This window comes from Anopheles nili, chromosome 3 (genome assembly GCF_943737925.1).
Source record: "Anopheles nili chromosome 3, idAnoNiliSN_F5_01, whole genome shotgun sequence".
Classification (NCBI taxonomy): Eukaryota; Metazoa; Arthropoda; class Insecta; order Diptera; family Culicidae; genus Anopheles; species Anopheles nili.
The window spans coordinates 74335229-74359933 of NC_071292.1; the positions used below are offsets into that span (position 1 = coordinate 74335229).

At 46.4% G+C, this 24705-nt stretch overlaps 4 protein-coding genes across 4 annotated transcripts; all 4 read right to left on the reverse strand.

Annotated features, from left to right (window-relative positions):
- LOC128723579 (aromatic-L-amino-acid decarboxylase) lies at positions 1 to 5445 on the reverse strand. Its single transcript, XM_053817335.1, has 6 exons — positions 5316 to 5445; positions 2745 to 2929; positions 1693 to 2615; positions 1470 to 1609; positions 843 to 1029; positions 1 to 758 (listed from the first exon to the last, which is right to left on the reverse strand). Exons 1-6 carry the CDS (start codon positions 5443 to 5445, stop codon positions 611 to 613), a joined length of 1713 nt encoding a protein of 570 aa, XP_053673310.1. The 3' UTR covers positions 1 to 610.
- Positions 5446 to 10670: 5225 nt separating this feature from the next.
- On the reverse strand, positions 10671 to 11720 carry LOC128725958 (uncharacterized). The gene is made up of 4 exons (XM_053819731.1): positions 11367 to 11720; positions 11134 to 11297; positions 10943 to 11069; positions 10671 to 10867 (listed from the first exon to the last, which is right to left on the reverse strand). The coding sequence occupies exons 1-4, from the start codon at positions 11666 to 11668 to the stop codon at positions 10747 to 10749; spliced, it is 714 nt and encodes a 237-aa protein (XP_053675706.1). The 5' UTR covers positions 11669 to 11720; the 3' UTR covers positions 10671 to 10746.
- Positions 11721 to 13841: 2121 nt separating this feature from the next.
- On the reverse strand, positions 13842 to 14785 carry LOC128725065 (uncharacterized). Its single transcript, XM_053818783.1, has 4 exons — positions 14505 to 14785; positions 14253 to 14413; positions 14046 to 14172; positions 13842 to 13983 (listed from the first exon to the last, which is right to left on the reverse strand). The coding sequence occupies exons 1-4, from the start codon at positions 14783 to 14785 to the stop codon at positions 13842 to 13844; spliced, it is 711 nt and encodes a 236-aa protein (XP_053674758.1).
- Positions 14786 to 16262: 1477 nt separating this feature from the next.
- LOC128727593 (aromatic-L-amino-acid decarboxylase) lies at positions 16263 to 22153 on the reverse strand. The gene is made up of 7 exons (XM_053821523.1): positions 21787 to 22153; positions 19759 to 19829; positions 19449 to 19685; positions 17075 to 17780; positions 16746 to 16998; positions 16582 to 16671; positions 16263 to 16458 (listed from the first exon to the last, which is right to left on the reverse strand). The coding sequence occupies exons 1-7, from the start codon at positions 22151 to 22153 to the stop codon at positions 16263 to 16265; spliced, it is 1920 nt and encodes a 639-aa protein (XP_053677498.1).
- Between the last annotated feature and the right edge of the window lie 2552 nt (positions 22154 to 24705).

Genomic DNA, 24705 nt, shown 5'->3' on the forward strand with positions numbered 1-24705 from the left:
TAAGCTCAAATTTATTAGACACGTAGGAATTTATTGTAGGTGTTTAAGTTACACCGAACTATTCTACAACAGATGCTTAAATTGCTAAATAAATCGTGCCCTCCCAGGCGGTGGTGGCACTGGTTACATTTCGAAATAGTGGCACTGGTTATTATGATGTCGTCATGGTGTGAAGGAAATCAGCTTATATCCTAATACTTTACGATCTACGCTAGCTAGCGTCTGTATAAATAAATAATACTTTCTTCAGTCGGTACGGTAGGCTGCGTACCAGCGTATCGGATAATACCGGCAAATGGTAAATACTTTGTAAAAGATTGGCGTACATCTCGTTCAAGCCAGCTGACCGGCGGGCGTATCACAACTTTTTAATATTCGAGCAACTTTTCGATTTGGCTGGTCGGGGTTCCGATTGCCCTGGTTGCTCTCGCTCTTGCCGGTACTGTGGGTGATCAAACCCGTTCTCCGTGGCGTAGGGAACCGTTGGTGACCCACCAGTATCCCTCTCTGTCGCTTCTGTTGACGGCAGTTCGTCAGCGGACGACGAGGCTGGCGAGGATGCGCCAGAAAACGGAGACACGCGGGAAATGCAGGAGTTGGCCCGGCTTAGTCAATTGCTGGCCTCGTCTGTGCTGTCGGTATCGTACGTATCGTTTGAACTTCGTTCGCCGTTCATCCTCGAGGCACGCTGCAGACTCTCCAAAATATCGTCCGTGTCGATGATGACAATCGGCGTGCATCCGTCCGTGAGTTGTGAGCTGCCGTAACAACACGCACTGTTAGTTTAAAAACGTTATCATTTCTCCAAGCACCAGGGTTAGTCGCAAAGCTCGCACACTTACCGGCTGTTCTGTCGTTCGAAGATTTCCCGTGAAACGCTGCGCGTGAACGAGAACCGGGTAGACATGCTTCGGGTGAGCTTCTTCGGGGCTGGTTTCTTGGTTGTCGGAGTGGGTTCCGTAATTTCCTCAGGACACTCGGCGACCAGCGTCTCTTCGGCGTAACCTTTAATTTCCTCCCATGCGTAATCTGTTTTTTGGGAATATCAGAAGGTGTGCAAAAGTCAATCACCGCTCAGTACACACAGCCACACTTCAAACGTTCCGATAATAGGGCTCGCATAGACAAAAAAGCCGTTTTGTTTATCAACGCGGTCGTATCGCAATTTGGAGGGTGTTACGTTTGCTGATAACATCTCTGCGGCACGATTGCATCATGCGGAGGATTTGAACGCAAACGTTCCCTGTTAGGTACCACCAACACCCACCTTCCCACGCTGATGAGCAAATGTTTCGCTTATCGAAGGAAAAACGCGCGTCGCCAAATCGACGGCGTACAATTATGCAAATTGTTGGTGATGCCTAGTGAAAGATGCGAGCATTGCGGGTGTTCACCTGTTAGGTACGTGTTGCCCTACTCCTAGCGCATGATTAGGAACGGTTGAGTAACTCGCTGGCGCGTTTTCTTACCTATGTGCTCTTCGGTGGCGTGTTCGTACGTAACGCAGAACCGAATTATGTATTTGCCTCGCACCATCGCTGGGGTCATGTGGAATTTTCCCGACTGGTTGATCCTTGCCAACAGATCCCGATTGATACGATCCTGTTGTCTGTTGTGTTTGGAGTTGGGAAAATTATGTTAGAGGCTATAGGGGTCCTTTAAGCGCATATGAACTGATTGTTGAATACTCACTTTAGCCGGAAGCAAACAAGTCCCAGGTTGACGTCGTTTCGGACTTCGAATCGATCGTCAGCGTTGACGAGCGCCTCAAATCGCTTGGCGAGTGCGATATGATTCCGGATGTACTTTTGCAGCCCGACGATGCCGTACGACCGGAACACGAACCACAATTTAAGCGCCCGGAAGCGCCTGCTCAGCGGAATACCATAGTGCCTGTAGTCGATCGCACTACTGTGATCGTGTTGCAGATAAAGCGGATCCACAGCCAGCGCCGTCGTGAGCAATTTCACATCCTTTACCCACATGGCGGAGCAGTCGAAGTTCGTCAGCAGCAGCTTGTTTGGGTTGGTGTTGAACGAATCGGCGTACTCGAGACCCTCCTTGAAGCGGCGCATTTCGGGCAGGATGAACGAATTGCCGGCGTACGCACCGTCGACGTGGAACCAAATGCTGCGCACTTCCCGGCAAACCTGTCCGATCTCGACCAGATGATCAAACACACAGGCGGATGTCGTACCGACGGTTGCGACAACGAAAAACGGTGTCAGACCCTGGGCGAGATCCTCCTGGATCGCTTGTCGCAGTGTGTCTCCCCGAAAAACGCCTCGGCTATCGGTGTCGAGAGCGCGCAGCTTCACGATCGCCATCTTGGCCGCCTTCTCGATCGACGAGTGCGCTTCTTTGGAGGCGTACGCGACGAGCTGTGGCAGGTAGACACTGTCGTGTACATCGACGTGGTTTCCCTTGAGCTCCTTGATGGCGCGGGCTCGTGCTGCCATCATGCAGACGAGCGCGCATTCAGATGCCGATCCTTGCAGCACACCACCGCCTCGCGAATTTTTGGCATCGCTGCGGAAAAAGCACGGCAGATCGAGCGCCTTTGCGTACCAGTCTAGGACGATCGTCTCCAGCTCGGTTGCGGCCGGACTCGAGGCCTATGTGGAGAAAAGGCAGTGAAACGCGTCAAGGAGTGGTCGGTTTTCGACGCGCGTCAGTTTGACGCAAGTGCAAGGCAAATGTTTGGTTCGCTCCTCACGAATGACCTCGCACCCGGTGGTACTTACCCACGAGAAGCCAATTGACCCGATTGCGCTGCTCAGCATGTCACCGAGGATGGAAGGATACGAGTTGCCGGCTGGAAAATAGGCGAAAAAGCGTGGATGGTTCCAGTGCACCATGTTGGGCATGATCTTTGTCTCGACGTCATCCAGCATTCGCTTGAAGTCCTCGCCTTTCTGTGGTGCTTCGTCTGAGGAGGAAAGAAGCGAGCAGCAATACGGGCACGAACGCGGATTCGCGCACGCACGCGGCCAGTTGGTCTCCCGTTAGTAAGACGTAGTTAAAGTTGTATGTTTATTCCGATTCGGATCGGATCGTTATTTAAGCTGCATACCGGCTAAACGCATCGGAGGCGTTTGGTTAGGTGCAACTGCGGTCATTAGAATACCGACCGAATTAGCCGCATGACCTGTTGAGCCGGGTTCGTGATGGAAAGAACACGACGTTCATCGGGAGCTTGGTATGGTGTTTTGGTTTTCCGTACACAAAACTGCACCTCTACAAAGCATTGCAGCTATTTCGATTAGCCTTGCTGTGTTGTTAAAACCGTACCGATTCGTTTTAATGTGTTTTGGCACGGATAATCATCACTCGGTGGTCGTAACACGAAAATTTGGCGTAATTTGATTAAACATCTTCCAATCGAACGTGCCACCACCTCCTTTTCACCAGTGATAGAGAGTGCAGATTTTACCACAGCTCCAGCAACATCATGACTCGTTATCCGTGACTCAATCGCGTTCGTTGTGAATGGTTACTGCCCCAACTTTTTAGCACTAGTGTATCAAAAAAAATGTTTGTGCCTTCCATAAATGGGGCCTGTGCTGGAAACCTCTTCTTCAGGAGGCGATAAAATTTGACCCTGTGATAAGTCCGGAATGATGAATCATTTAGGCCGGGAACCGAGCGGTATGTTCGAATCAAATTATGAAATTTTCCTCACCGTTACGAAGCACTTTTCGTAATTGATACATTTCAATGAACGTATGTCATTTGTCAATTGAAAATTAGTTTACTGTATTCGGCAATCTTTAGAGCCAGCTCAACTATGATGTTTCTTGGAAATTGGCTCCAGGGGATTCCTTCCTGATCATATGGATATCCGGGACATTTCCCAGACGATCAGTGCTTTGCTAGAGTATCCTCTCTTCGAATGAACAGCATCTTGAATTTGCTAATGTGCGCACCCGTACAGAGCGTACAAATGAGTTTGTCTAATCCATTCATTCATTACACAGTCATTGAACATTTCCAACTGCCCGCTGCTGGGCCCGGTAAATCAATAAACTATCGAGTACCCTGATGTAATCCATCACCGTGGATTCAACCGGATAGAACCGTATCGTACTGACGGTAGAGCTTTGCAAGCAGCAATCTACCTGCTGGGTCAGCTGTCTGGGGCTTGTGTAACTCTTCACCAGCCACAGGGTGAGGTAGAATGAGAGTTCCTTCTGGACAAATAGCAATTGTCGGCGCCTTATTATTCCGACGAAAGAGGAAGTGCCTATTGGCCGTGCCCAAACGGTACCATGAATACTGTAATCGTTATTTTTAACAACATGACTGGGAAACTTCACTGTCGTCTTAGCGGAAGTACAGGGTTTTTCATTCTTTCCGTTCCAAGGTGTCACTTTCGACACCTGCGTCACGGATAAGACCGATCGGCTGATCGGTGTGAGATGTTTTAAAGGATCTTCTTTAAGGAAAAAAATCAACAACAATGCATCCACGCACATCCCTCAAGGTTAACACGGATGAGACGGTCAAGAGAGCACGCGCTGTTGGACGCGTGGCGACTGGTTTGTGAAACGTGACCACAAAAATAGAAATCCTCCTGCTGCCCGTCAGACTTGACAGCTTGTGGCGGGCTCGTGCCTAGAAAGCGGTGGTAAGAAGGATGACCTGGTTCGTGTTTTTAAAGTGGATTACTGCAAACGAGTTAATCCTCTCGTACCGTCTCACAGATACCGCGTAAGGGCACGGTTGTGACGTCACCAGGACGTCGACGTTTAGGTAGGCACTAGCGAATAGTTTCGATATTGCCCAGGAGGCCATACCTGAACTGTATCAAATGCATGGGAAAGCCAATCATAAAAGCAACTATCCGCTGTCTGCATGTAAGTACATTCGATAACTAAGCTCCGTTGGGCTTCGTAACTCACTGGAAGGTACGCATAGCAAGTTCTGTGCGTCTACATGTTAAAATCGTGCCATAAAAACAGTATTTCCGCGATAAACAAACAACCCGTGCGTTATCATGTCATCCTGGCTCCGGAATTCGGTTGCTAACCGACGCGTAAGTTTTCGTTGTCAAAACGCGCAACGGACACTGGGCGGGAATATCGCCAACCTGTTAGCATGGCCAGTAATTATCCAATTGCCGTCACTACAAAATGCGAAACCCAAGCAAATCTCCGGGTAGCTGTTAATTGAGCGTGATATTTGTCGACAAGCTCTTCATCGATGCCGTTCAATGATTAGAGGGGGGTAGTTTCTTCTGTGCCGTTTGTACGAACTTAGATGTTCGGAGAGTAATAAGAGAACAGGGTAAGCGGAAGCAACCTATAGCAGCTTACCTGGAAGCAATTTGCGCAGAAATCCAGGATCTACTGTCGGAGCGACGTCTCGTGTGTCGATCGTCTGCCCGTAATCACAGATGTAGTCGATCATCTGTTTGCCGTGCTGTCGAAACTCCTCTGTATTCATGGTGATTGATTTGTGACGGTTGCTATCTTAACGCTATATTTATCGTCTTCCTGCTCTTCGGCACTGTTAGCAGCAATTCGCGAATCACCGGCTGATACACCACCTCACTGTTGGAATTGTTTCTGCGCTGTTTGTATCGCACCGGTGAGGGTGAGGATACAAAAATGCAATGTTCAATCTGATGAGCTTCTGCTCCACGTGTAGCAGATCAATCCGTTACGCAAGGATAATACTCAACCGCCGTTAGCCGCGTACACTTCAGCAGCATCCAGCCTAATGCATATGCCTCAAGCGGTTTGATTTGCATAAATTTGCACACTTTGTTTAACGTCGCTGTCACACCTTGTTAAGTACACTTTCGTAGCGTTTTCTTGCGATATCGCTACTACTATTTCTTCCGTTTACTCGAGCGTCTTCACGCGTGTCACCGGCGAATTCTCAGCTCTTGAGTGGAACTACGTGCAACGCCTTCCAGACCTGGCTGTTTCTGGGAAGTGCTTACGCTCTCGTTAAACGATCGTGACTGACCGGGCTCGGATGCGGACGAAAGCTTTTTATCGCGTTACCGAGCGCGGACCGCGAGGAATTCCCTGGCCGCAAATAGCAGCCAACGTGTTGGAGCAGGATGACGCGAATAAATGAGCGAACGAACGAGGGAGAGCGAGTGTCGCCGTTTTCAGTTGCGTTTGGATAACGATGACGTGAACCGGCCGAGTCGGTCCGGCGAATCCGCGTGCCGCGCTCGAAGGTTTGGCTCGATTCAGCTCGAATTGGTTTTAGCGGAGAACCGCTCGAAGGAGTGTTGATTAATCTGTTGTAAAGGGCTCGTTCGCATGCAATATGATTCTTCGTGGCGAGGATCAGCCTCATTTTCCCGATGGGGTTCCCTGGCACGTTTCGCAGCTGTCAATCGGCGCGTATTTCCTGTATCTCACGTCATACTGCCGGTGGTACATTTTCCCAACCCTTGGCGGGGTTTCTTTTGATGGCCAAACATAGCCACAGGTATGTAGCGTGTTGTCTGCAACAATGGTGCAATTTGGCGAAAGGTTTGAATGTTCTGAGATAACGACAATCGGCGCCACCTTCACGAGGGACGCTGTTGTCCTGTCTCCTTTGGACGCATTACGCGTTGTGGCGAAACGGAATTATTTCACGTTACAATATTTATCTAACTCGTGTTAACGAGTTCTGGTTTGTTTTGCGGAAGGTATACTACCAGGTGCGCTGGTGTATATTGGTTGTTTGATGTTCGCGATCATGTCACACTACCGTTCACTTGAGATTGGTTTTACCAGGGGAGGAGAAGTAAGACTATCACTAGTAAGAGAACTATCACTTGAAATCAGCGATAACCTCATAATGGAGTATTGTTATCGTTTTTGTTATTCAAGCATATAAATAACGTATATATTATTAGGAAGCGTATAGAAATTATTGCATTGGAATTTAACACAACATAATCAAAATTGTTGAATCATTTAAAAGTAACGTTGTCGATTGATAATTAAAGATTGGTAGTCATGCAAGCAACTTAGTTAACATCAGTCTTCTTCTTCTTAATTGGCTCGACAACCGGTGTACGGTCAAGGGCTACCTTGTTATACTTAGCCAAGGTTTTCATGACTTGGAATTACTCGCCCCTCTGGTTAACATAAGCAATATGCCTAATTTGGCTATTCTGATATCTAAATATTTTCATTTTAACACGGTGTTCCGTTGTATTGCACAAGTATAGCATTCTAGAAATTATCCGAGTTTATTCAAGTTTTTTTGTCTCCATTAAGGATTGAAGGCTGTGCTCCTGGAACACATTTTCGATGCTTTCGTCAGGTATTCTCGTGATATCCGCATTTGTGTCTGTTCCAGCGACGTGAATCATATCCTTGTGGTGACTTAAATCCTCTTACAGTGATTTCTGCTTGTAGTCCAATATGTTACCCGTTCGAGCTCTTACTCATGAAGCAACAATGCCAGCTTTCTTGACAGCTGTGTATACATCCATTATAGGCTTTTTAAGAGCGCTATGAGAGATGAAAAATCAGTGGATTGCTGGTTTAAAAAAAATAAAAAAGTGGAATACTACTGCGCTTCATTTCGCTTTCACTCTCTCTCTGGTGGTTTGATCTACTTACTACGACTGCGTTCTGGGCTTATAGCGCTATTTGTGCATTTGTTTGGATGTCAGAATTTCGCTGCTGGTGGCCGTGGGTGGCCTATACCAACAAATGTCTTTGAGCGTACTTTTATGTTCATTCCCACGTGTAAGCACCGACAGCGAGTAGAGTTTTTTTCACATTTTATTCTCCGAAACACATTTTACACCACCCGTTAGTTTATGCCCGTCGGCATATCGTTGGCGGGAACGTCTCATTCCATTACAACTCCCTGGTGCCTGGGATTCCTCACATTTTTGCCTGTCGGCCTTAGTAACATGTCTTTTCAATTGGCTCCATTTTGGGGTGACTGATTCATTAGCCAGTTTGATAATTTTCCAACGCAATCACTCGGCTGTTCACGGTGTCGCTGGTTGTTCCATATCGGCTAGATATGACAGTTCGTTCCTGGTGGTTCCCCTACTGACGGGTTGAACCTTGGGCCCTGTTCTCGATAGAGCTTGTATTTTTGAACAGTATCTAGATCCCCCTCCCATGTATTCAGATGGTCTTTCGAACTTCGGGTGGACTTTGACCACGCAAAGAGATCGAATCCCCAGCTGACGTCAGTTTCGGGCTTGCCTCGTTCCACTTGTACTTTGACCCACTGGAGCCACGCGAGTAAGCAAAGCCCCAAAACGAATGACATGCGAAAACGGCAAGCGAAAAACGAAACCAAAAGGCGCAGAGGCTGATGAGATCCGTTGAGATCTGCCGTCGGGCACACACCTGCCAGTACCCATTTCGCCAATTAACACGATCAGCATAAGCAAATTCCATCGGTCACTGTAGTAAGTGAGCACGACCGCGTGTCGTATGGCTCGCGATTTCCATGGCTTGCGAGAGACCTCGTGGTGTCCGTTCTCCTCAAGTGGGCCTGCTTGTGTCGGTTTAGGAATTTGAACAGTTCGCAATGATCTATTCTGTGCTGGAATTGTCTTATGTGGCTTCTGCCAAGTCTTGTACAAATTATAATTTATACGCGACTGTGACGTCGAGCGTCAGGCTTCTGCAGTTTTTCTCTTCTCTTTTTTTTGCGTCGTTGTGGGGTATTTTTTAAACAAACACTCTCGAGCAGCTGATGCTGCTGGCACGAGGCAGTAGAAATTTATCGTTTGTTTGACAGCGCTGAAGCGAATCAAAGGCAGAACCATCGTTTCGACGCGGATGTTTAGCGTTTCGACGTGTGCTACCGCGTATGCGTAGTCGTTGATACTGTTCCCGAACGAAATGATCTTCGTGAGAAAATAGCAATGCTAATGGAAAAACCAAGGTGGGTGGTTTCATTGAGTAAAAATTCTGCATGATCAAATGCAACTGTGTGGGACTACAAAACCGCTTGCCTAACTTCTCGATTGATGTTTTTGGGAATAACGCCAGCCGTTAGAGTCGCTCACCGACTAGAGTTATGAATCAGCCGGCATTGTTTCTAGGATCCTTTTTTATCATGTACAATCTCAGAATCTGGTGGTAAACCCAGTGAAAATCCATTAAGTCGTCGACACCATCTTCGTGTATCGCCATATCTTATCATCATCTAGATGGAGTCACGGTAAATTGGTGGTTACCACCTCTCAGCGTTGTTATCTGAACGGTGTTTGGCTTAGTAGATAAGTGATTGTACGGGATTTTTGCTTCTTGTTTGCGATTTTTTATAGAATTCCCTTAGTAAAAAATTACACTTCCATTCAATTAAACCACACCCATACGATGGGGACGCCTGGTTAATTACGCTGCAAAAACATACTGGATTGCAAAAATGTTTCTTATGTGAAATTTATCATGTTTTCTAATGCCTTGCGATGCGAATATATGTCCAGAAGGTATAGTGATAAAACGGGCTTTAGTGATATAACGGTATTTATGGACCGTTCAAAATTTTTGCGATTTTGAATTTACCTGTTTTACTAAAGCTCTGTTTCAAAATTTAATTCTTAAAAAATAGGACGGGTGTAAAAGTTAATTGTGGTAAATGTGGTGAGAAATTTATGCCGCATGCGGTAAAATGGTCCAATATTTGACAACACGCCATCTTCACCATAGTTATTAGATTGCCTTTTATCAACGCTAAACAGAAATGATATGCTTGAGGTGCCTCAACAATACGAAATACCTTGTACCTTCGTCGACATAAATCCTCTCGAGATACAGTCGCGATAAGTCGTAAGGCTTTGGAGTTTGACGGGTGTGTTTTTACGATCGTCGCTCAACAAATGGCACAAAAATGATTCATTTCTTTTCCACACGTGTTTCAGATTCGTCGGGCAAGTAGATAGATAAGTGTCATGCGGCAAGCATGGTTCTGTTGAATCATGCCCTCCAGTATAAGCGCTACTTGATCATACTTCGATTTTGATCGATTGTGCGCACTTAGCAAAACTCTTGGCTGCATAGCTAATGATTGATCAACGATATTGCCTGCCGACGGTGGCCAGACCTTTTTTTGAGGCGTTCAAACATACCGCGAGAGTTAATGTGGTACTGTTAGCTTTTTGATAAACGTAATGCCTTCTTCCGCAGAAAATATCGCGTCGCCATTGCGTCGTTACTGAGCCCAGCTCGATGTATCCAGACCCTAATACCGTGAGGTGGACGCAATGTGCACTCAGGATGTGGTATGCATTTTTTATAGAGGATTTTAGTCCCACGTGGGGAGGGTCCCACGTTATGTTTGCTTGGAATTTGTTTCGTAAACATTCGCCACTTGAAAGTTTTGCGTGCCCTGCTCGCATGTCGCCAACTGAGATTCCCCTTTGGATCGATAGGTTCAAGTGACGAATCATAAATATGCATCCGACAATTCCTTGGACAGTGCATGTGTATGAGTATGACCGTCATCTGTTGACTAGCAGCTGTCTTTGTTGAATGAACCACAGATTAACGCCTTCATGCTTGTTCATGCATCATGTCTACACATTTTTGCTAAATCCCTTTGAGCAGATTTTGTGGAAATATAAAGAATTCCTTTTTGAACGACGTCTTATTTGAAAAAATGGGGAACCAGATGGTAAAGGAACATTCTATCAGGTTGGTTTTGCAAACATAACGCGTAAAAAAATCGTACTTCATGTTTATTATATTCTTCAGCAACTGTTCAAGGAGCACGATGGCGGAGACCTTGGGTAGTGGCGCTTCTGGTACCATGCTATTTGCAAGGCGTTAGCGCAAGCAGCTTTCGATAGAACAGTATGAAGAAGTCCATGTAGCCGTTCGCTCCACATTCGGCGATTCGCCGGGAGAAGCAGTCTCGCATGTTGTAGATCTCACTGTAAATGTAGCAAAAACAAGAAATGTGATGTCCAAAATCTATTCAGGTTATGTTATTATGCTTAGCAACTCACTCGCACTGTTTTTCGGTGTACTGTGAAAATGGAACATGCTCCATACTGTCGGGAAATTCGCTGGTACATTCCTCTATCATTGGCGGAAGCTCCATGGCACAGGACCGATACGCTGGTTCAGTAAATTCTACAATACACCCAGAAACGTTACGATTGCATACAAATGCTTCAATTGGACCCGATCAACATACTCTGTAGAAGGGCTCCACTGTTGGTACAGGCCATATTTAATGCTTCTGGCACGCTGGCAACGACTTGCTCCATGATCATGACATCTTCCTCGTCGAGACAGGGCTTTAGTTTGGCCTTTACCGGTGTCAGGCAGGTGACAGATTCGTTGATTTGCTCACAAATTCTGCAACGATTCACAAGGTTTTGTTATGCCAAGATCTTCTTCCCTCACAAACCCCTAATAAGTACGCACTTTTCGAAAAGCTTCTTTTTTTCCTTCTCCTCCAGCTTGGAGGTGTCGGTTTTCAGTTGGTCCATGTTGACGTGTGCCATAAAACATTTTGGCAGATCGGTGGAGATGTAGTTTTTCAGTTCGTCGAACGATCGATCATCTCCCGTTGTGTTGCGACATTGATCACGCAGTTCCGCCAGGAAAGGTGGTCCGTCTAAAGTTTCCGTATCAGCAGGTAGAGGCGAATTGCTCGGTTTAGCACTGCACACGATAGCCAACATCGAGAACGCGACGACGAAAGCGGAACCGGAACTGGACCTCATGTCGGTAAACCAAGTGTATTTGTGTTTGTGCTGGTTATGAAGTTGTTACGATCACCTCGACTGATCGTCAAAGACTGACCCGAGGTTCGGATTAACGTCGGATTGAGTCTGAATTGAACAAAACGGTTCCATCGGTGAAAAAAGGTCAACTTCCCGTGGCGGCTTACCCTCCTCATTCCCAGGCTTAGTGCACATACAAAACACACCACTCAATCTAACGCCCTTTTGGGGATATTCTCTTCTTTTCATGCAATGGGTCACGATACGGCCCGAGAACGTCAACGGAGTTCGCTCGTTTCGTGTTTTGTGGGGATGGCCATCTGCCACATTACGCTACACCGGTGCATTACGCGACAATCATTATCGAATTAAGGCAAATAAATTGTCCCCTCCACCGCCAGTCGCCTAATTCATTCACTGGGGCGTCGACAGCGGCACGAGGTTTGCCCTTTTTGTTGCTCTCTCCACACTAACGATCTTTGTGTTACTGGTTGTACTTTTTTCTTCATTCTCGTGAGTTCATTGTAGCATGGAGTTGATGAGTTTTTTAGATGCAGCCCGGAAAATGACTGCATTTCAACGTCATTCCGGGCAAAAAGTGCGGGTGTGGTCCGTAATGTAAGTGAATGATTTGATCTATTCCGGTCGATTTTTCAGCGATGCGTTGCTTACTCTATTGTTTGTGATAAAACAAATATTCACAGTTGAAGGTGTGTAACTTATTGTAATTTGTAAAGGTCATTTTGAACTTGTTGTTAATCCAATGAGCCACTTATTGGATGTAAAACGTGTTGTACTTGATCGCATCAAAAAGGGATCTGAAATTTTCAGAGGCGTCAAAAATACGTAGTTTTAAGTAATTGTTTCAGAATTTTCAAAAAGTTGGCATTATTAATTGGAGAATTAAAAGATATTTAGAATTGTCTCACGTTCGTTTTGGCTATGCAAAAACAGATGAGGTTGACTGACAACTTTTGGTTCATGTGACGTGTTAAAATAGAGAGCTGTTCAACCGATCGGATAGATGCGAAGAAAGACAAGCAAATCCGTCAAGATTTCAAAGTCCAAACCCATCATTCGGATGGAGCGTCAGCCAGGGGACAACATTTATGCAAGCTGTCGATCCTCTGGCGTGGTGAATTAAACCCACAAACTCCACAATACGGTGGTAGTTTCTCTTCAAACCAACCGTACACGTCCGGCTGCCCCACCTACCAAAGATACACTCTTCAATCCCCACATTTGTTGGCCAAATATATGCTACGTCATGATGGATGCGTCATTTGCACCGGGCCAAGCCGCTTTTGAAGGCCGGATGGAGGCGAGGTGTCGAACAGCAGTATAACGTTTATGTTAGGTTTCACGGCGAAGCTCAAAGATCAATTGCCGGCACAATAATCGAGCCTGCCTCTTGCCGGCTCAGAGCAATCCGTATCTTTTTATGAATGAGTTTGCGATCCGCAGGAAGAACACCGAGAAAAGGAACTCTCAAAACCGGGTTTTCAGGGAATTCCCGCCGGTTACCGGCTGGGGTTGGTTTTTAAGTACAATCACGCCTTCTTAAGCACAGCTCCTTCCAATTCGACGTTCGCCTTATAATGTGCCGCTCCTCATTGAGTAATGATTTCGCATGGTTTCGTCATCAATCGGCAACCGAATGAAGTTGATGCTAGGTATAAGGGCAAAAACCGACCAACTACTTAATGGCATGCATAGAGCGCTGAAAAAAGTAAAAAATAAAAGAAATATCAGTCGTCTCTTATACTCTGCTGGAGTTTAGTGCCACAGACGACGCTGAAAGCTGAAGTCGATGGGAATTGGTCCATATATAAGATGTAAGGTCATTGACAACGGAATGATCAATTATTGGTTGCGTTTTTTAGGACAAAAAGGATCGCTTAGGCGAACCGGATCGTCCGAATTTCGTGCGCGGAGACACGTGCGGCTTTAGACAAACCGGTTTTGAACGGGATAATGGACCAATGAATCATTGTACCTATTTTCGCTACAATTTCACAATTTTCTGTCATTTCCTATGGCTGCGAAAACCCAGCAGATATTCACACTCGACTTGCAGCACGTACGACGAACAGGTGTCAGTAGAAAGCAGAGAGAGAGAAAACAAACACCGAATGTCGTCGTTGTTGGTCAACAGCAGTGTAAAAGATGCGTTTTATTTTCGTTCCGTTTGGGGGCTATTGCTTTTGCACGAAGTAATCTGTATAAAGTTATCGTAGAACAATCTCGCACCGTTCGCGAAGACGCTGCAGTCCTTCAGCTTCCCCAGAAGGCAGTCCTTCGCTGTGGCTAAAGCGCTGTATGAAAGATGCGATCGTTTATAATGATATCCCAATTTGTGTCACCTTCGAGTACGTACTTGCAGTTCTCTTCGGAAAGTGTTTTGCGGTTGACCTCAGGCGTTCCGATTAAATTCTCCGCCGCGCAGGTGATGATGTACTTGTTAATTTCGCGCGTGCACGCGTCATGCTTCTGTTTGTTGTAAACTATGTGCAGATAGGAAAAAGGCAAACTATGAACATCTTGTATTACCAAAATATATGGCTTAACCGTCTTACGGACGTACCGATATTGGCACCATTATTCTCGCATAGATATTCTAGTATATCTTGGAACCAGCCTCGCAGTGCCTGGAAGATTTCGTAGCTCTCCGCATTCACGCAACTCTTCACTATGTCCATGAAGGGGTCGAAGCACTTGACACCCACGAACAGCTTCGGACAGTGACTGCAAATCGAAGGAGTGGAAGCAAATGATAATCTTATATGAGACTTACTGCTGCGTCGCGAATCCTCAATCGTCTCAAGTATATCGCTACCGGCTCAGTATGACTTCCGTATTGTCTAGGTCCAGGCTCATGGAGTCCTCGTTCAGCTGCACCACGTCCAGCGTGTTCTTCAGACAGCGTCGTACGTCTAGCCACGACCGAGTGAATTCAGTCGGAGTTATACCCTTCGTTTCGCACTGTTGCTGGGCGTATCGCCAGAGTCGTGCGTAGGAGAAATCGAGTGCGTCCGGTGCATCTACTTTGTCGAGTTCTTCAGCGATCCCCGTTGTGATGAGGACCGCCAGTAGAAGCAATTCTATGTTCCACTGCATGTTTTTTTAATATGTACGGTTCGATCTCAAACAGCCGCGATCGCTACGGGAGTAACAAATGTGTGATCTTTAACGACGAATAGGTGCTCGTGCACTGCCATGAAATGACCTAGCCCGAAGCTTTGGTTGCTGATGTCTAGCAAAATGACTAGTGTCAGTGATAATGTGAGTTTCGATAACCTGCTGAACGCAATAAGTGTAATATGCGATTAGCAGGTGACGCCGGCTAAAGATGCGTACGTCCCTGTGCGATAAGACTTCCCATGTTTTGGAACACACAAACACCCCGAAAAAGCCATCGATCGGTAAGTGTTGAAAACCATGTTTGTTCGTTATGATTACAGTACATGGAACGCCAAACAAAAATAACACAGCAATCTGACTCCCTGCTACGAGGTGATCGGTTTTTGCAGAAGGTTCTTTTTAACATTAGTGCTCTTCTACTTGGATGTTTTCAAACGCGAGATCAGTTAGAATTTCGGAAGTCGAACACTGAATGAATTGACTAAATTTGGACAGCGGTTATTGGCGATGAGTCGAGTTCATTGAGGTAAACGGACAGTATGACCTCGACGTGTTCCACAGGTATATATATAAATAAAACCCACACGCCGTACGTACAGTGTACGGAGTCGGCGAGTGCAAGTTTACTCGCTCGAGTGACGTCTTTCATTGATGAAAAGTACTCGACTGTGCGAAAGACGTCCGCCAATCCTGACCTATCTCGATTGGAATGTGCGGGGTTTATTGGTATCACTATGGTGTACGCATGCACGATTGGATCGATGGGGGAATTTACCGCAAAGCTCTCTCATGTAGTTCGTCGGTAAACATCGCGGATACTCCATTGACGAAGGTAAACATTCATGGCAATATAATTTGTCTAAAAGTATATTAACCCACCTACGATGGGATGAGGGGAGTAGTAAAAAAAATCGAATATTTAGCTTAAGGGTAAACCTCTTGCGAGTAAGCAGTAGTTTATTACTACAACCTGTCAAAACAGAGCAGCAGGAACGAATGGGCAATGCGCGAACACGTTTGTGAATCTTATCGATGAAGCAGAAATACGAAGCGGCTCGTGCGGGTTGATTTGATCTGATTCGTTTATTTGTGCTTTAGAATAAATACAGTAAAGTTGGATTCAACAATTGCTATAAGTGTAGGTCCATTTATAATCCATCCGAGTGTGTCAATGTTTGAGTGCTAACGAGTAATCAGAGGCGCAATGCATTCGGGAATCAGTAACATCGTTCTTGTGGAGCAATGAAATTGGAGAGCGAATTTTGTGATTCATCATCATCGTCATGAGCAATACTGGCGTTAGGATACCCATGATTTTTCATTAAAAGATTCGGGCTCGTTTTTTGCGATTTATATGTTACCACCTTCCTCACGAAGAGCTAGAGATTGTAGTGAGAGAAAGAGAGAGAGAACTGACGGAGCCAGAATTTCATTCTTTCTTCCAAAGAATGATTTACTTTGCCGAGCTATTATTCGTCCCTGTCGGTGGGTTCGGGGAAGATCCTCGCTTTCGCAACAGGATCGGGGACTTTTTGGGCGATTTCAGCAGCGTGATGCCGTTTTCTCCTTCTGGTGATGGAGAAGAACCACCGGTGGCAGAGTTACGGCGTGAAGCGGATAGCCGCATCATAGTGTCGAGATGTCGAAATCTAACGACAACGAAGAAGAGAGAAATAGGAGGACAATGTAAGGCAAAGGGTTTTATGTAAAACGTTTTTCACCGGGTGTATGCATGTGTGACTGAGTGTAGTCTAGCAGCGTAGTGACGATACCTTAAAGTGACATCATTTTTAGTTCCGTCATCAGCGGATGCGAACAGGAATGCCAACGGCCAGCTGATCCAGGTGGCAGAGCCGGGAGTCCTGGAAGCAAACAAAAAAGTTCATACTTGAAACGTAGATCCATGTTGAGGATACGAGGAGTAGGATGGGCGTACTTGGGAGATTGTACCGTCACCACGGTGCCATCGTGGCCAGGTGAGGTCAGCTCTGCGGACATACGATGTGGCGTTTGGGCCTTGTTGATGGCCGGGTTGTAGATCTTCGGATCGCTGACCATCCGCACGAAGAAGGAACGCTTCTGGGCGAGCGTGTGAGTCTTGCGACGATCGACGATTTCGCTGACCTCATCGGCTTGCTCCTTCTCCAGGATCTCCGAAGCGAAGTCCGTGATGACGTCCCAAGCGTAATCTAAGGGAAGGCATCACGCAAGGATATCGATTAGGCAAGGTATCGCGGCCAAAGGGCGACTCGCCGATGCGCTCACCAATATCCTCCACCTTGGCGTTCTGCGCTACGGCACAGAACCGTATGACGTAGGTGTCATTGACTGACGCCGGTACCATGTGCAGTTTGCCGGACGCGTTGATGCTGCTGAGCAGTTTCTCGTTGATCCGATCAGTACCCTTCAGCCGGAAGCATACTAACCCTAGCCGGACGTCGTTGCATACCTCAAATCGGCTGTCCTTAAGCACCAACGCCTCGAACCGCTTCGCCAAGTCGATGTGGTGTCGGATGTACGTCTGCAGACCGGAAATTCCGTAGCTGCGCAGAACAAACCATAGCTTAAGCGAACGGAATCGGCGACTCAGCGGTACACCCCAGTGTCGATAGTCGATTGCAGAGTCGGTGTAACCATGCTGAAGGTACAGCGGATCGACGACGAGAGCCGACGTCAACCGGATCCGATCACGTACCCACAGGGTCGAGCAGTCAAAGTTCGTCAATAGCCACTTGTTCGGGTTGGTGTTGAACGAGTCCGCATACTGGATGCCCTTCAGCAAGTACTTCAGTTCCGGACATATGAACGCATTGCCGGCGTACGCAGCGTCCACGTGCAGCCAGACGCTCGAGAAGCGCTGTAACGCCTCTCCAATCTCTGCCAAGTCGTCGAAAGCGCATGATCCCGTCGTACCAAGGGTGGTCGACACGAAAAACGGTATCAAACCCTGTTGTTCATCTTCTTCCATTGCCTGCAATTTTGACAGCATGATTATAGAATGTTCGAATTACTGCAAAATTCCCGTAGTAAATGTGTGTAACCTTCTAAACTTCTTTCGTCAAGACTTGTAACCAATCCTCGATTTAGGACAAAAGAGTAGTGAGTTACAGGTTAGTGCACACACATGGATCATGGAGGCAATATGGGCATCGCAATTTCCTCGCTTTTACGAACGTGCAGCTGACGTACAAAGATTTTTATCGCGCTAGCGTGCGAATCGATTCCTCCTACAGCTTGGCTAGTGCAGGTTTGGCAGAGAGCCGATAGTAAAGTTAAGTAAATTTATGATTAATTAAATGTTCTCGAGATAGGTTAATACTCGGCTAATCTGGCCAGCCACGATAATCATCCAGTAGGCGCTTCGTTTTCCATCATTGGCACGTACTTTTAATATCTTTTCGTATATATTTTAACCTCTGTTGTAAACTAGGTAACGCTTCAAAAACCAATAGCCAGACAACAAAAAAGCTGTCAAATCAAGAGCTCAGACCACGTTGTAGTTCAATAGAACCGATAGGCCGAGGGGTTTGAAACATTACTCCGCTGTTGTTTTTATTCTCCAGCCGTGATTTATATGAGTGTTGCGTTATTCAGATGTCAGTCAAAATTTTGCAAATTATACAGCGCGTTTGATGCGAACTGAGAGAAATAGAAGGATATCCGCCCGGTACTTCGTCAGACGCTTAGATGAGACTTCACTTTAATCAGTCCTCGGCTTCTTCCATCCACCTATGTGTCTCTGTATCTTCTTTTTCTCTTCTTCTTCTTTCGCTTCGTGTCGCAATAAGGAATGGATCGGGAGGAGGACTTTGACATTTCCAAGCGAGACGCGAAGCGCCGGGCGGAACCGCTCATTAAGGCCGGCTACGCGGATGGAGTCGATGCCGGGCGGCAAGTGCACTATCAGCGTAATTTTGACGAGGGCTACCGGAATGGGTTCGCCACCGGGTTCGAGCGCGGTCAGCAGCAAGCCCGGAAAGCCCTGGAACAGTATCGGAAGGAGACGGCGGGCAGCTAAGGGGTCGACTGTCATCACGGTTCCCAGGATTTGTGACTAGGATGATGACGAGTAGGCGTTAGGAATCGACGTGCGAATATAAAGCTTCCGTGTGTAGAAGCACAGGAAAACTGTTAATTTGTAAAAAAAAGTTACTGATGCTATCTGTAGTTGGAGAAAAAATAGCATGATCCATAAAAAACTTTGAGAAAATCGATCGACACTTGTTTGAGTAAATTCTAAATTTAGGTAAATGACGGGGGGTTTGTTTTGGTTTTTTTTAAAGACGGACAGTAGATAAGATGGAAAGTTTATTATGGTAGTTATGCTGTATGAGTCATTCCAGCCCTCATTCCCGGGTACTGTTTACTCTTTAAAAACACCACCCACTCGTTACGTGAAAGGTCGATGATACTGATGTTTTCACAAGAAGCGTGAAAAATGAATCCAAAATTCGGGTCTCACTTCAACACCTGCTCCATCATTACCATCGCTTCTGTTTACCATGCTCGACGGAAGCGTTCGATGGAGTCGTGGGTGTTTTGTGGGGAAAACATATCAGCCAAGTTTAAATATCTGTTGCATCTAGCAAGCACTGCCCTTATATGGGCGCTATCTATTCCCGCTCGTTGTGTGAGTTACCTTTATCAGCGTATCCGCCCGTAGGCAACATTTTTCGTCAGGCTCGAGGATTCGCAGCTTAACGAAGCTAATCATAGCTGCCTTTTCAACGCAGCTGTGCGCCTCTTTGGAGCAGTACGCCATCAGCTTGGACAACAGGTGGCCTTCCTCGACGAACGGGTGCTGTTGCTTGAGATACTTGATGGCTTGGGCGCGAGCCGCCAGCATTGTCACCAGGACACACTCGGAAGCCGAAGTCTACAGTAAAGCGAGTGTAGAGCCAAGTGTTGATGAAATGAAATGCGCATTAAGTTCTTGATTGACTACCTACCTGTATTACACCACCGCCACGACTACCAGGCTTAAGCGCGAGAAAAGCGTCGGGAAGTCCAATCGCCTTACCTACCGAAAAGTAAACAGAACATTGCATAAACTATTTTATTAGTACTAATTTGACCTGATCACCTCAAGCATGAGTTTGCGGGATGCTTCGTTTCGAAAAACTGATTATGAAATTCCCTGGGCCATTCGTGAGCCGCTAGAAATTCTCAGGCCTGGCAGCTTTATGATTCGATTTAACTGTCTCGCGAGTGCTTTCGAGCGTGGAAGAGACAATTTTAAATCGGGTTTAATATTCTTACGACCGCATCAATTGGTCGGGCACGACAGAAGTCTTCTTTCCCGACATTGGGGTGTAAGCTTGAGCCGGTGAAAGAAGCATTACTTCCTGGTGGTTTGATGTAATTAAAACGTAATTTATCACCGCCTGGATTCGCGGCTAACAACACTTCTCATCTAACATCCCACCAACCGCTCCACGGTGGCCTGATGGCGATGATGTTGATGGAGTAACAAGTGGTTAAAATTTCATCATTCGTCTAATGCTTCTAGCCCGTGCCATGGCCAGTTGTAGGCCGAGGACGGAAAAGGGATGCTTTATTTTTCCGCTCTACCTTATACGACCACTTGCGCGAATAATATCCAGTGGACGCAAACGTGTGCAGCAGCGGAAAACTCAGCCACGTTCGGTCGCGGTTGAGACTTTCCGTGAAGTAAAATGTAGTACACATTTCCTTCCTCTGCGCTCGGTCGCGGTCGCGGTCGATTTGCATTCGGCGCTGCTCCATCATCGATTATTTATGGTAATGAGATGTTATGGCAGCATCGTATTTAGCGGCGTCTCGGTGTCTTTCGGTTGATGATGAACAAACGCGGAGAGGATAGGAAAATCGACGTTCGGTTCTGCGGATGTATGTGGTGTGGTACGTCAGACAAATAGTAGTTACGAATGAGCGGAATTTTTTGGCTTTGTGGGAGGAACTGGAACATCTGTGCGTGCGTCGGAAGCGCGGCGTGAATCATGTGTGAAGAATTTCAATTATTTTTAAGCGCTTATGAAACCGGAGCCGATCGGGGCTTTGAACCATTCTCGGATTGCGAGAAGCGGAACATGGTTTTACCATTGTTGACCAGTGTTTAAAAATGAAATATGTTTAATGGGAGCTATTGCGAAAATTAATGAGAATTTTTGTTTGGATCAGGAAGGAAGGAAGTGTGTCATGAGTAAACGCTAAATCATTAGATCCACATCCCTTCACGATAAGATGTTGCTCTATATTGCCATCCGGCATCTGTTGCTTATTAATCAGCACATATTTGTCACAAATCACTTTTCGTCTTCCAACCATCGTTACTAAAAGAGAGCTCATAAATTGATACTGCCATTGAACATTAATCATAATGTCCTAAAATTACGATTCAGAGCTGTGCGATCGCTGCTAATTGCTGAATGTTTAATTATTTCTTGATAATGATTTTTGAGAACAGAACAAATAATGAGAACAGAACAAAAAAGGTTCACGAAGAAAGGCAGGAACCATGCATTTTACGCTGGTGGGGCGCTATTTTTGGAATCAAGTTTGATCTAAAAATACCAGGTTCCTTCTCAGCTGACCTTGCACACCTCCTTCGTCGCCCACGCCGGATCGCAATCGCAGAAAGATATCGGTTTTCCGGCCCCGTCTAAAAAAGGTTTGATGTTCTTTTTTTTTTCGCTCGTGTGTGTTTCCTTAAACTGGCGCATGATTTATTTCGATTTGCATGCATACGCTTGTGGCTGATCGTGCCCCGCCTGGACCAGTTTCGTTTGCATTATTGGGAGAAATTTTCGGCTTATGTGTTGACCCCCAAAAATTGCTTTTCGAACTGCTTTGATGACGGATCTGGGTGCAACAGAGAACATCATTTCATTTGTTATGACGTACATGTTCGAACCTCGAGAACGGTACAATGATCGCGATTCTACGAACAGAGCCGGGCTTGGCCTATGGACATGAACTTTTGATATCGATCAACTTACCCAACCAGTCGAGCACGATCGTCTCTAACTCGGTGCAAGCTGGGCTGGCGGCCCAGGAAAACCCGATGCAACCGATTCCGTCGCTCAGCATGTCACCCAGTATCGAGGGGAACGAGTTTCCAGACGGGAAGTATGCGTGGAAACGCGGATGCTGCCAGTGTGTCACACCCGGCATGATCTTGTCCTCGACGTCCTGCATAATTCGGTCCCATGGTTCGGGTTCTTCCGGGGCCTCGTCCGGCAGCTGATGACGCAAGTAACCCGGTTCGACACACGGCGTAACTCGGCGTTGTTCCAGCGTCTCGAGATAGTTGCAGATGTACTCGACCATTTCGGTTCCACGGCGGCGGAACTCTTTGCTGTCCATGGTGGTGGCGTGTCCAAGTCCCGGAACGTCTGCGAAATCAACCAATGTATCTAAAATAGAATCCATGGAATCGCAGTTTGTCGATTTTCAACGACGGCGAGGCGTGCGATCACCACGAGTTTGTTAATAGCCAGATCAGGTGTCCAGAGCAACCGATTTCCGAGATTTGCTAGTTTATAAACAAACAGCAGCACGCGTCGTCTCGCCATCGCTAGCGATTGAACAAAGTTCCCTCAGTTTCCGAACAGCAGGCCGCAATTAATCGCACCCATCGCGGTTACGAAACGATGCTTCTGGCTCTGATATAATGGGCCGCCTCGCAACCGTGCATGATTGATGCATCTGCTGGAGGATCCTCTTTTTGGACTCGCGTGCGTATTCCGCCGACCGTTGGGGTCATTGCAGATCGGGTCATTTTATTTGCTAACTAAATTTAACCCAATGGTCTATCTTACAGCAGATCCACATGTTGTTAGGTGCAGCGTGTTAAATTTACGCTTCTCGTGTAAGAATGCGTCATGGTATAAGCATTCAATTGGCTGACTTTCAATTGTTTAATTATAACTTTTACTACCGGCGGTACGATACAGACGGCTTACTCATTATTGTACACAACGGGTCGTTGCTAATGTCCTATAGGCCAACGTACGCTAAATTACTGTTTCTATGACATAAGCTATGGCTTTCCCGCATGCAATGGGTAATTTTGTTTTCATCTGAATTTGGGCACGTGACACTTCACTTTTTAAAACTATTACGAGCTCTTGTATTGAGATAATTTTTCTATGTTAATAACATAGAGAACGTGTTACAATAATTGACAATGAAACACATGAAGAAACACGTCCAGAAATCGGAAGGACGGCCAGTAGCAGGAAAACAAGTGCATGAATAGTAACAAATCCAACCGCATCAGAATTTACTGGACCTTTGATTTCAAGTTCCACTTGCAAAAAAAAAATGACTCTAGAAGGATAACGAATGCTCAACGTACCGGTGGATGTTACTGTGAAGATGCAACGATTCACTTTCACCACACTGGCCACGAGCTGTCGATCACACAGATATTCGAAACCACCTGCGCTCAAAGGAGTTCCCGATCAAGAGCGAAGCGCCTGGATCGATGCAATCGCGATGCCAACAGCGGAAGGATCCGATTTCTCGTTTGTTGAACCGGACGCTACGACTTCCCGATGGTAACTGGGCCGTTTATCGTCCCATCGCTCAGGGTAGATCCTTTTGCTCCTTCGTGGTTCTGCCCCAGCCAGTCTCTCTGCGACACATCAGCCGGCCACCGGTTCGTCTCATCATCACTGCCGGGAGTTCGCGATTGGTCGAGCCTGGTAACCGATGAATGTAAGTCCCACCTGGAAAAGTGGGGGAGGCTGCAGAGGGTAATGGGTAGAAACCCGCGGGGTGGCTATGTAATACGAAAGGATAATGCGAAACGCATTCTAATTGCGGAGAAGTTTCGGGAGCGAAAGCGAAGCGATCTGAGAGAACTTTGCCTATATCTCGCTTCACCATCCGGACACCATTATTGTTCCATCGTGGGTGGTGGTGGTATCCTTGCAATGGAGGTGCCACATTCCTGTGCGTAGAGCACGTTCTGACGCGAAGAAGCCGGCTCGCGCAACAGCATCGCCTTTTCGGATGCACGAGGGGAATCCCAAGGATCACGGCGGCCTCCGAGCGGACGGGAGCAATATTGATCGGGATTTCACCGATGTTCTGCTCCTTCTCTTTCCGACGTGGGGAAAGATTTTTCCGGCGAAGGGAAAATTTCCTCGCGTTGAAAAAAAAGATGATTTTCCGAATCAACCCTTCAATCAGGAATTCATCGTTTTCGCTTTGTGGACACGACATCGTTTCATAATTCTGGATCCTGAAACTTCTGTGGTCGTTGGATTTTAGAAGCATCAGCGGTACGGCAGGTAGTGATCAATAAAAAGGACGCATCATTGAAACCCGCATCCCAATCGCTAATCGACCGATATCCCATGGTGATCCTTGCTCGTTCCCGGCTGACGTCATAATCCGTAAACGAACGGGTGAAAGGAGCCTGTCGAGATTTTGCACGCAGCCACGTTGGGCGATTGCGCCTTGCGGAAAATTGTTGAATTTAGTTGGTTTTTGATTCTCTTTTCAACGAAGGGCTCGCTTTTTTCTTCTCTTGCGGATGGTGCTGAATTGACATTGGCACCTGTTGATTCCTGGTTGGAAATTGTTGTTGACCATGTCAACTGATGGCAATCTGTTTGAAGCTCAATCCATGTTATGTTTTCTGTTGGATTTTGGATACAAATTATGGAGATTGCCTCTTACAAAAACTCCCTACGCATTATCAATGCTCTTGTTTTGCATACGTACTGGTTGTATTAATTTCTGTTTCCATTTCCTAGAGCATGCTTCTTCCGAAAGTTAAGTACACATATCATTTATGTGTGAGATTTTGCTTTGATAAAATACACATTTTGCTGAAATGAACTCTATGAACAGCATCCCCATGCTAAAGTTTTGGCAATAGCCCTGGTATTGGCTGCATTCATCTC

Coding starts and splice junctions, on each gene's coding strand:
- LOC128725958 (XM_053819731.1), bottom strand. CDS start 11,668: ATGAGGTCCAGTTCCGGTTCCGCTTTCGTCGTCGCGTTCTCGATGTTG. Junction 11,298..11,366: donor AAAAAGAAGCTTTTCGAAAA/GTGCGTACTTAT, acceptor GAATCGTTGCAG/AATTTGTGAGCAAATCAACG. Junction 10,868..10,942: donor TACACCGAAAAACAGTGCGA/GTGAGTTGCTAA, acceptor CTACATTTACAG/TGAGATCTACAACATGCGAG.
- LOC128725065 (XM_053818783.1), bottom strand. CDS start 14,785: ATGCAGTGGAACATAGAATTGCTTCTACTGGCGGTCCTCATCACAACG. Junction 14,414..14,504: donor ACGGAAGTCATACTGAGCCG/GTAGCGATATAC, acceptor TTCGATTTGCAG/TCACTGTCCGAAGCTGTTCG. Junction 13,984..14,045: donor CTTTCCGAAGAGAACTGCAA/GTACGTACTCGA, acceptor TCTTTCATACAG/CGCTTTAGCCACAGCGAAGG.
- LOC128723579 (XM_053817335.1), bottom strand. CDS start 5,445: ATGAATACAGAGGAGTTTCGACAGCACGGCAAACAGATGATCGACTAC. Junction 2,930..5,315: donor TCTGCGCAAATTGCTTCCAG/GTAAGCTGCTAT, acceptor TTTCCTCCTCAG/ACGAAGCACCACAGAAAGGC. Junction 759..842: donor TTCGAACGACAGAACAGCCG/GTAAGTGTGCGA, acceptor TTGTTACGGCAG/CTCACAACTCACGGACGGAT.
- LOC128727593 (XM_053821523.1), bottom strand. CDS start 22,153: ATGGACAGCAAAGAGTTCCGCCGCCGTGGAACCGAAATGGTCGAGTAC. Junction 19,686..19,758: donor GTGGCGGTGGTGTAATACAG/GTAGGTAGTCAA, acceptor GCTTTACTGTAG/ACTTCGGCTTCCGAGTGTGT. Junction 16,672..16,745: donor GTGACGGTACAATCTCCCAA/GTACGCCCATCC, acceptor GTTTGCTTCCAG/GACTCCCGGCTCTGCCACCT.